This window comes from Pteropus alecto, unplaced genomic scaffold (assembly GCF_000325575.1).
Source record: "Pteropus alecto unplaced genomic scaffold, ASM32557v1 scaffold164, whole genome shotgun sequence".
Classification (NCBI taxonomy): Eukaryota; Metazoa; Chordata; class Mammalia; order Chiroptera; family Pteropodidae; genus Pteropus; species Pteropus alecto.
This window is the reverse complement of record NW_006439568.1, coordinates 1,963,825-1,974,700: the sequence shown is the minus strand read 5'-3', so window position 1 is coordinate 1,974,700 and position 10,876 is coordinate 1,963,825. Positions and strand designations below refer to the sequence as shown.

The window sequence follows — 10,876 nt, the reverse complement described above, 5'->3', positions numbered from 1 at the left end:
CACTTTTATTTTATAAAAAGACACAGGGAAAAGATTCATAGTATGGATGTCTTCTTGCAATTTTTAGAGCCTTCAACATAGACACTTTGGGTAGAAGAACTTTCCTGATGCCCTTTAAAGACCTGCTTACAGAGAGGCAGCTAATTACTCATCAGGCCAGTCTTGGTGCACCTTTGGGTTGCTGATTGGGCAATAGAATAATTATAGGTCTAAAAAAGAATTGGATTCTGCAGCTAAATGATTTATTTATTTTTTCGGCAGCACATATTGTTCATATAGTCTTGTCATCGTCTTAATAGAACAGGGTCTATACTCAAGTAAACACTTGAAGAGAAATTTTGTTCCGTTAATGTGAAAGGTGGTATATTTTCCATTTCTCCTTGTAAAAAATTGTTTATTTAAAACAAATTATCACAGCAAAGGAAATAAAAATTGGGATAATATAATTCAAAGGCAATCAACACAACATATAGATGTTTCTGCTTTTATGTGACATGTCTCTGAAAAACTTCACATTCAGCGAAAAGGGCACTAAATGACAGACTCATAGGGCAAATAGAGGACAAGGCATTCAAAAATTTTTAGAACAGTAGCCACAGCTCTAATAAAAACTGTTATTAGTACCTCTAAAGATGGTGTGACTCCTCTGGCAAGTGGCTCCTTTGTGGCTGAAGGTTGCTACAGTAGGCATTTAAAATTCTCAGAAACGATGGAGGCCATGTGCTGGCAACCCTTTCACTGGAGCTGGACAGGTAGAAGTAAGGTGAACACATGAGACAGTGCCATTCGTCTGACTGTCCCTCTCTGGGGAAGAATCCTGTGTGTAAGTGCTAATACTTAAATTTGTTTATATTTATTTCTCTTATGATAATAACAAGGAAATCCTGCTAACAGTGCAACAGCAAAGCTGATAATTTTTTTCTTTCCTCATGAAGTTTATACTTCGATTCTACTCTCCCCCTCCCCCTGACTGGGAAAAAATCATGTATAAATTGTATTTACATCATCTTTTTACCAATAGTGTACAAGTGATACTGTACAAAAACGTGTGTAGCAGCCGAACAGACTGTTGTTTAAAATAACTTATCCTAATTATAAATGTAATTCACCCTTGTAAGGAATTTGGAAAATATAGAAAAGCATACAAAATAAAATTCACATCAGCTTATAAGAAATCTACTGTTAAAAACACTATGATCTGAGAGCATTTGAGATTTTGCTCCTGGCATTATCGCCAGTTTGGCTCAAATAAACTCATAAAAATTCTCAAAAAAAAAACAACAAAACTATTCCATCTGGTCTTTTGTATATACATATTTGTTATAAAATTAGGTTACACTGTGGATATAAATTTATATCCTTTGTATTAATATTGTGCATATTTTTCTACTTTATTACATAGATATCAAAAATTCGAACCATAATTTATTTAATAAAACCTCTGCTTTTGGATAATGAGGTTGTTTCACATGTGGTAATAAACACCCTTATAAATAAAAGATTATTTATATCTTTGATTAACTCCTTAGGCTAGGTTGCTAAGGAGGAAATTCTGGGTGTTTTAATCCACAGGGCTACTATAACAAAGATACCATAGATTGGGTGGCTTAAACAATAAACATTTATTTCTCACAGTTTTGGAGCTTGGGAAATGCAAGATCAACGTGCCAGCAGATTGAGTGTTCGATGAGAGCTCCCCTTCTGGTTCACAACCAGCCATCTTCTGGATGTATCCTCACATGGTGGAAGGGTGGAGGGAGCTCTCTAAGGTGCCTTTTATAAGGGTACTAATTCTATTTATGAGGGTTCCACCCTCATGACCTAATCACTTCCTAAATGTCCCACCTCCTAATACCATCATGCTGAGGATTAAGTTTCAACATATGAATTTGGGGGGAGGACAGTATTCAGTTCATAGCACTGAGTCAACAGGTACAGATATGTCTTTTAAAAAATAATCTGATAATGGTAACTTTTTTTTTGGTGGTTTTTAAACATAAACCCTTAATGCAAGAAGAAAAATTGCCAACAGTAATCTTGGTATTGTGGCCATTCTTTATTATAGGGATGTCATTTATTAAAATGGCAACATACTAGCAAGTCTCTTGCTCACAACTATGTTATAAGTGTCTCATTCAGCACATCCTGAATTAGCAGATCTGGTATGTAGAGTATCTATATTATGTATCAAGTTAAATCAAACATCAAAAATCAATGTCAGGCTTGTCTCTTTAATGTAGCCTAATTCTTCTCTATATATTTGCTACCCTTCTTTTCTCCTGTTCTATGTCTCTCCCTTGCTGTCTCGTCTTTGGCTCACAACTTCATCCAGTAGTGACTCCACTTTATAGTTAACACTAACCCTGCCCATAGTTCAAGTAGCTCTATGACATCAAAGCTTCCTGTGGGACATCTGATCTGAGGCAGTTTGAGAGAGGGGAGAATTCACAGTTCTCTAGGACCTACCATTCTAATTCTGAGGTCTTTTGAGCATAAATATGTCCAGAATGGTTGTTAACTAGTGTGGTCTTTGGAAGTAGAAATAACTGGATTTGATTTCCAGTTCTGCCTTCTTGGGTAAGGAAATGCTTGGTGTCAGGAGCTCATTGTGGTTGTGTTATATATAGTAGCAGCAGTAGCAATTGGGTACATTCAAACATTTGCTGCTGTTTAGTTTTAAAAGATAATATGAAGCGTAACTGCTTTTTGAGAAGGAATGTAAAGAAGAATTTGGCTGGGTCATGTCTCAAATGAAGTGAAAATAAACTGTAGTATTCAGTCCAGAGGATTTATTTCTCTCCATTGCAGTTTCTAAATAAACTAAAGAGAGTTCTGAAGAAACTGCTTCTGTCAGATCTTTGGACATTTATGGGGAAAACCAAGCAAGTCCATAAAATAGCATCAGATATATAGGTACTAAAGATCTTTCAAGCAACTGTTAAATCAGTGTCATGGTGACTTCACTAAAGACAAAAAAGGCTACTTCCAGTTCTTCGATTTATTATTTTAAAAAAGTTAACACTACCTCCAAAGCTGACTCTCTTCCTCTCTCTTCAGCCAGCGTACATCCCAAGGAAGGTGATCCCAATAACAATCATCAAACAAGGTAATTTGTATGAGCCTGCTCTGGATATGTGTTTAGAACTTTTAAACTGAAATAATTAAACATAGCATGTATTTTCTCTATTTGTATGATTATTGTTTTTCAGAAATAGTTTAAAGAAACCAGTATGGTCTAGTAAGTTAGAAGTTAATAGGTATTTTGATTCTTGTACCAATAAGTCAAATCTTGTCAAGTTGCATTGGTTGGACAACTAGGGACAAAGCAATTGTAAGAAATACTTAATTGTAAAAAGCCAGTTAAATATGTGTGGCTTTGTTCAGGGTTAAGTTAGCATACATTAAGAAAGTCATTAATGGATATTTTGATTAATGAAATGAAAGCTATGATTTAGTGGTCACTTTAGGGAAAGTAAAGACATCCAGGTTTCAAGAATTATAATGTCTTATTTCATTTCAGCATCCAGTTGTTTTTGTTTTGACTGTTTTTTCAAATTATCAGACACATTTTATTATTTTCAGAGTTTCTTGGTAGAGAGGATTGGGCCCTTAAGGTAGTTCTTCATTTTAAGAAAACACAATGTTCCAAGTATACTCTCAAAACAGGGTCAATTAGTATTAGAATCATCCAAAGATGGCTTTGCTTTGAGAATATACATTTTCTAATTTTTTATTTATTAGGTCGTTTTCTCATTTTGTTCGTTAATGTAGGTAGGCTGCAGGGAGTGTAAATGAGGGAAAAAAATTTCAGCTCGTTGGAATGGAACACTTTATGATAGAGTAATAGACTTTCCTTACTTACAGGCAGAGGCATCAAGGTAAAATGTGTTTCCTAGTTCCTTCATTGGCTGTGTAGCCAGCCCAATGGGTTTCTTTCTATAAACTGAAAAGTTAGGTCCGGGTTTCCTCAGTGTAGATGTCTTCACATTATTAGATTCTTACTGCTTCCTATTTTTTTCCATCACACAATTGTATTTTTATATTTCAACAGTGATTCAGAACATTACTCACAGGGCTTCAACTAAATCTCCGGATAAGACTCCCATTGGAGGAACAATACTACGTGAGTATCTTGAAATCTGTACCTAGATTAAGAAAGTTGGGCTATTTTTTTGATAATGGATCCTTTACAGAATTTTGCACTGTGAGCAGGTCTGTTGAATTGATGTTGATTCATTTCCTTTCAGTGTTTAACATCCTGGTTAAGAACTTAGTGATGCTACTTCTATCATGTTAGAGAAGCAACTCTAGCCCATGCCTAGTGGACATGGTGGCATCTATCCTACCTGCCCCACAGGGCTATTGCAGTCACGAGGGAGACTTTGTCATATAGGACTGCTTTTTAAGAAATGAATTATGGTATTCTTTGTTTATCACATTAAGCAGCCATTTTACAATTTTTGAATTCATGGATTAAAAGCCATAAAATTTCAATTCAGTTCATAATATGAAAAAGATTCTGTTTAAAAGGTACTATCATATTTTTCTAACATTTTGAAGTTTGGGTTAAAGCTGACTAAGCAAAATAAGTGCTAAAGTTCATAATTACTAGTATGATGCTCTGAGCTTTGTTTTGTGTCATGATGATTTTCTTCCTCTTATCTTTACTTCTGTTTCCTTGCAGTCCATCTTGTTATTCCAGGTCTTAATGAAACCACTGTAAAACTCCCCACATCCATAATGTTTGAGATTTCAGATACAATCAAGAGACAATTAGGTAAGCAGCAAAATTCTCCATTTGAACTTTGCAGTGACTGAGTACTAACACTGATAGTCTTAGAATATCCAAGGCATCTAGCGAATTAGTTATTTGGGATTAAATTAAAAAGTAAGGGACAGGCACGTATGATGTTGATGGGAATGTAAAATGGAAACAGCATGACCGTTTCTCAAAAAATTAAAAATAGAATTACCATGTGATCCAGCAATTTCACTTCTAGGTATATAACCAAAAGAAATGAAAAAAGCTGATAGTCTTAGAATATCCAAGGCATCTAGCGAATTAGTTATTTGGGATTAAATTAAAAAGTAAGGGACAGGCACGTATGATGTTGATGGGAATGTAAAATGGAAACAGCATGACCGTTTCTCAAAAAATTAAAAATAGAATTACCATATGATCCAGCAATTCCATTTCTAGGTATATAACCAAAAGAAATGAAAAAAAATTTTCAAAGAAGTATTTGTACACCCATGTTTATAGTAGCATTATTCACAATAGCTAAAACATGAAAGCAAACCAAGTGTTCATCAAAAGATAAATGGATAAGCAAAATGTGGTATATACATATCACATTTTATTATGTAGTATATTATTCAGCCTTAAAAAGGAAGGATATTATGACATATGCTATGATACTGATGAAACCGAAGGACATTATACTAAGTTAAACAAGCCAATTACAAAAAGAAGATTACTGTACAATTCCACTTATATGAGATACCCAGAGTAGTCAAATTCATTGAGAGAGAAAGTGGAATGGTGGTAGCCAGGGACTGGAGAGAAGAGGGGAATGAGGAGTTAGTATTTAGTGGCATAGTTTCAGTTTTAAAAGATGATAAGAGTTCTGGAGATGGATGATGGTGATGGGTGTACAACGTTATGAATGTATTTAAGACTACTGAATTTTACATTTAAAAATGGTTAAGATCATAAATTTTATGTTATGAATATTTTACCACAATAAAAATAATTGGGAAAAAAAAGTAAATAGCAGAGAGTTTGGAGTGTCAAAAGTATTAAATAATATTCTATAGGGAAATAATTTTTTATATTTAAATTTTTTATATTTAAAAAAGTAAAGGACAGAGAGTTTGGAGTGTCAAAAGTATTAAATAATATTCTATAGGGAAATAATTTTTTATATTTAAATGAAATATTTACATTTATGAAAGAAGAGTGAATGAACATTTATCAAATATCCAAAATACACTTTTATAAGTATAATTTTTAAATAAAGTAATTATTGTAAATAATCACACATAATATACTATCAATGGACCACTAGGTATTTTCAGTGGGAACTGATGTAAAGGTCAGGTCTATTAGAATTATTATTTGCTTGTATTTGATACTGTTTCCTACTTCTAGAAAAAAAATCTGATATGATTTTAGTGTTTAAGAAATGTAAAACATAACAATTTGGAAAAAATAACCAAGCAACAAAACCCTTTAAAAGGAGCCCAGGGAATAATTGTGCTGGTCACTGGGCTAAGTCAGTTGCTACATTTGAGCATCAGATCAGTCTGCATTCTCTCTATAGCAGAGGATCTCAAACTTGGTGGAGCATCAGACATCTTAGAGAGCTTTTGAATACATAGACTGCTGGGCCCATCCCTAGAGTTAACTGATTCAGTAGGTCTGGGGCGGGGCCTGAGAATTTGCAGTTCTTATAGTATACTGATGTTGCTGGTCTAGGAACAATGCTTTGAGAACCACCGCTCTAAAGTCTCTGGAGAATGTCTTGGGCCATTGATAAATATGGAAGGAGATGATGGCATGATGTGGTAGAAAATGAGTAAGACAAAAATGCAGAGTATTTTCCATGAAGTAGGCACTAGCTTAGCACTTATGTGACTGAAGCTTCACATTGTATGGATGCAAAAACAGAGGCCCAAGCCTCCCGTTTGGCAGCATTCATTCAACAACTACTTAGCATTATTCTGTGCCAGAACTGCAAGTTGCTGTGGACTATAATGGTGGGTTACACAGACCCCAGGACCTGTCCATACAGAGACTTCAGATTTAATTTCTTTTCCCTTGTTGGAGACCTGACCTGCTTGCTTGTTCGATGCTAGGCAATCAGATTGTAACAGTTTTAAAAGGTAAGAACTCTTAAGTTCTCCTTAGCTGTTAATTTTGATAACTTCTGGTTAAGAAGGAGGAACAAAGCCTTAAGCGGGTAGACGAGCACTTAATAGTGAACTATTAGACCTACAATTTTAGAAAAAAAACCCACCAATCTTTGCATCACCATTTTATTAAGATGTGAAGATATTTGCCAGTAAATCTTTGTGATTTTGTGCACTCATTACATTTTTACTGTAAAATATTCATACCTGTTAATTCTAAAGTGAGTTACCTCCAAAAAATGTAGATAAATAACTCTTAGGCTTCATTTCCTTAATTTGTACATCACACTAGACCATCTTCCTTTTAGCTATAAAACCTTATGACTCAGCTCTATATCATCTATATTCTATGCTAACAGCCAGGAAACTTCCAAATTAAATTCCCTCAGTGAACCTGTGTTTGGAATCAGAGCTCAGGATTTTTGCATTTACCTATTCTCGGCCCGGAACCTATGTACTACCTTGCCCTGCACCTGGAAAACTTGTTTGGATTTGTGAAGGAGAGTGAAAATGAGCAGTTTTTTTCCCAGACCACTGCTGTCAGTTTTGAACTGGAAGGTGTTTTATTCCTCAATCTTTAGTCTTGAGTGATATTTCCTAATTTGGGGGCGGGGGGCAAGGGCAGGGTTTGCAAAGTTCTGCCAGCTACCTTAATGCCAATTCAGTCTTTCTATTTTCTTTGATTTAGAGAATTAAACAGTAAATTTTTGTTTTGTTTTGTTTTGCTTTTGTTTCCCAATATGATTCACTAAAGTTTCAGGATTGAATGTCATTTTAATGGAAAAAAAAATCTATGCAAATAATAAATAACTTTTTAAACTTGTATTCCTGGGAAAACACCTATCTTAAATTCAATAGATGGCAATTTTTTTTATGGATTAAAGACACTGATAGCCAGTAAGTTTGAAAATGTCTAGAAAATCTATCAAATGTACCATCTTAATAGACTGTGTTTAAAAATTACATTTACCATAAAGTTGGATACTTACACAGTGGGTTGCTTTGTGTTAGCACATGTAAGAGGTATCCACGTGTTCTTTCATACATTTTTATTATGTATATTTGTGATGTTGGGTCCTCTAAAGCAGGGGTCCTCAACTCCTGGGCCACATACCAATGCTAGTCTATGGCCTGTTAGAAATCAGGCACAGCAGGAGGTGAGCAACAGGTGAGCAGAGTGAAGCTTCATCTGTATTTGCAACTGCTCCCCAGTGCTAATATCACCACCTCGGCTCCACCTCAGATCATCAGGCATTCGCTTCTCGTAGGAGCACCGGTCATGGTGCCCTCTGAAAAAAAGGGCAAAAATGTTGGGGACCGCTGCTCCAAAGCATGAGCCCCAGGGCACATCTGAGAAAGGTACTGGCAAAGATCAGCACTAAGAATGGGAAATACCAAGGAAAGGAACTCCAAGAAGAGACTTAATGAAACAAAAATTTCTTTTATGGATTTGGACTTTGCTGGGGAATGTGTAATGAAAGCACCCTAATCTACCTCTCTTTAAAAATACCTAGGTGACTCCACATTATTAATGATTTGTATATATTCTGCAAATTGTTTTTTTCTCAATATTGTTTTTAAAAGTTTACCCAATTTGATGCATATTATTAACCCAAGTTCACTCATTTTAATGATCTATAATATTCTGTGGTATGACTATACTTCCATTTATTTATTTATTCCTCTGTTGATAAATGTGTATGCTGTTTCCAATTTTTTACTATTCAAAATGAATGCTAACAAAAAATTACATTTAAATTTAATGTTTTGGGTTTTTTTTAATGAAAATAGTGTGAACATAAGCAGTTCTTTATACCAGTGTGGGAGAAATAAACTTTCCTTAAGTTATTTATCACCGTAATTCAGAAAAGTCCTACTTTTTGAGGGGGTAAATTCTAAAAATAATATCCTCATTCCAGCAGAGCCAGTCATGGGATACCAAAAAATTAATAGCTTTTTTTCTAAGAACACATGGTGTGAATAATGAGAGAAATAAACAAAAAGTTAGTATTACACCCACATCTCCCAGGGTCATACAAAGGCTTTGCCAAACCCAAGACTTAGCTTGCCAAAAATTCAAGGAAGCAAGTATGTTGAAAAAAGGTACAGAAGAATCAGAGAGGAAAAGAGGAATGTCCTGGGTTTTAAGTTGTTCTGACTGTAGTTGTACATAGATAGTGCTCATGGGTTGATAGGAGACATAAAGAGTTCTCCATTCAAATATCTTCTCCATCTACCAATTTCTCTGATTCCTGAAATGCCATAGTAAGAAATACATTATGCCTTTCTAAGTAATTAGTGATGTGTAAAGAATACAAATATCTCTTGGGAAGGTAGTTTACCATTTCTTCTTTATTAACAGCTAATTTTAGAGTCATGTGATTGCCAGCTAAGGGCATGTTTAGAATATAAAGAGCTAAAGCAAAGCAACTCAGAGCATAGTATGAAAGTCTAGGCTTTGGAGGTTAAAATAAATAGATAGATAGATACTCCTAGTCATCCAGGGAAACACCAAGAACATCAGATATTCATGGGAAGGAGAGGATTAGCAAAGGTGTCCTGAAGGATAAGAGGACACTGAAAAGGGAAGAAGTATAAAATAAAAACCTTATAATCATAAAAATTTGTACTCTGAATTATTTTTTTCCTGTGCCAACAATCACAATCATTCTAAATAAAAAATGACTACAAAAAAAGGCAGGAAAAAATATCGATAAAATTTAGAAATTTCAAAACCAGAATTTTTCATAAAATTATACTAGATCTGTTTTTTTTTTTAGTTATTCCAAATAGAGTTCCTTCTCTTTATGCCCTGCTTAATTAATTTGAACAATCATATCAAACATTTCTGTTGTACAGACATGCTGTGCAACTTCATGTAAACCTGAATCCAAGACACACACTTGACTATTTAATATGGCAAGTATGTAGCACTTGTGACATCTATTTCTAGCATTTTAAATCACTCTTGAAAATAATTGGCTCTATGTAGGAATCTATTGTACGCTTCCATAATACAGATTAAAAAATCAATTGACTTTTATTAACATTATGAAAACAATGACTTTAAAATTGTCTTTGTCCATCAGAAGTAAATAAATATTTCGTGCCCATGTTAACTAAGAAGAAAGTGGCCTTTAGAACAGTGATGGGAACTACGGAAGGTTACAAAATTTGCATGCTCAGAGAACTTTGAGAGAACAGATTAGATCGATAGTTCTCAACAGAAGGCAATTTTGTCCCTCAGGGAATATTTGGTAATGTCTGGAGACATTTTTGGTTGCCACAACTATATAAGTGCTAGTGGAATCCAGTGGGTAAAGGCCAGAAGTGCTACTAAACATCCTACAGCAAAGGAAAGGCCCCCACACCAAAAATTACCCAGCCCAAAATGTCAGTAACGCCAAAGCTGAGAAACCCAAGGAGTTCCTGTACAATCTTAGGACTCTAAAAATTCCTATCTGAATTATATAATCAGTTCAAAATGACATGATCGGCGTGTCTCAAAGATGAATGAATTCTTTTATGCCACTAGATAGTTTCAGAATATTACAAGTAGGTCATCGATTCGTGTATTAACTAGCCAAATATCTTAATCATTGGGAAACTCTGGTATGAAATATATTTTCTTTGAAAAAGAATACCTAAATTTTAGAGAGAAGTTTCCTAAATAATTGTCTAAAGAAGGAAAAAAATAGAAAAATATTTGATTTTATTCTTTACACTGAATTCCCACGTGTGACCAAAAGAAAAGGTCTTTGTTAACAAGTGGCTCAAATAAATTACTGGTAGTATTTTTTTGACATAAATGTTTTCAAATAATTTAGTTTCCTGCGTGTGTTATTTGTGCTTTTCTAAAATTTCAGTGTCATAACCTATTACATATTTTACCATGCATAATAATGGAAATTGTCTATTCATTGATTTTTTTTCTTAAAATTAGGAGTACTTGAATATAAAATCC

At 34.3% G+C, this 10,876-nt stretch overlaps 1 protein-coding gene across 1 annotated transcript in view; it reads left to right on the top strand.

Moving 5' to 3' along the window:
- ABI3BP (ABI family member 3 binding protein) overlaps positions 1-10,876 on the top strand; it is a gene marked incomplete at its 5' end in the record, with an annotated part of 234,390 nt that overhangs the window by 105,369 nt on the left and 118,145 nt on the right. The window contains 3 exon segments of the mRNA XM_025050066.1: positions 3,058-3,106; positions 4,052-4,123; positions 4,685-4,777. Coding sequence (XP_024905834.1) covers positions 3,058-3,106; positions 4,052-4,123; positions 4,685-4,777 — 214 coding nt within the window.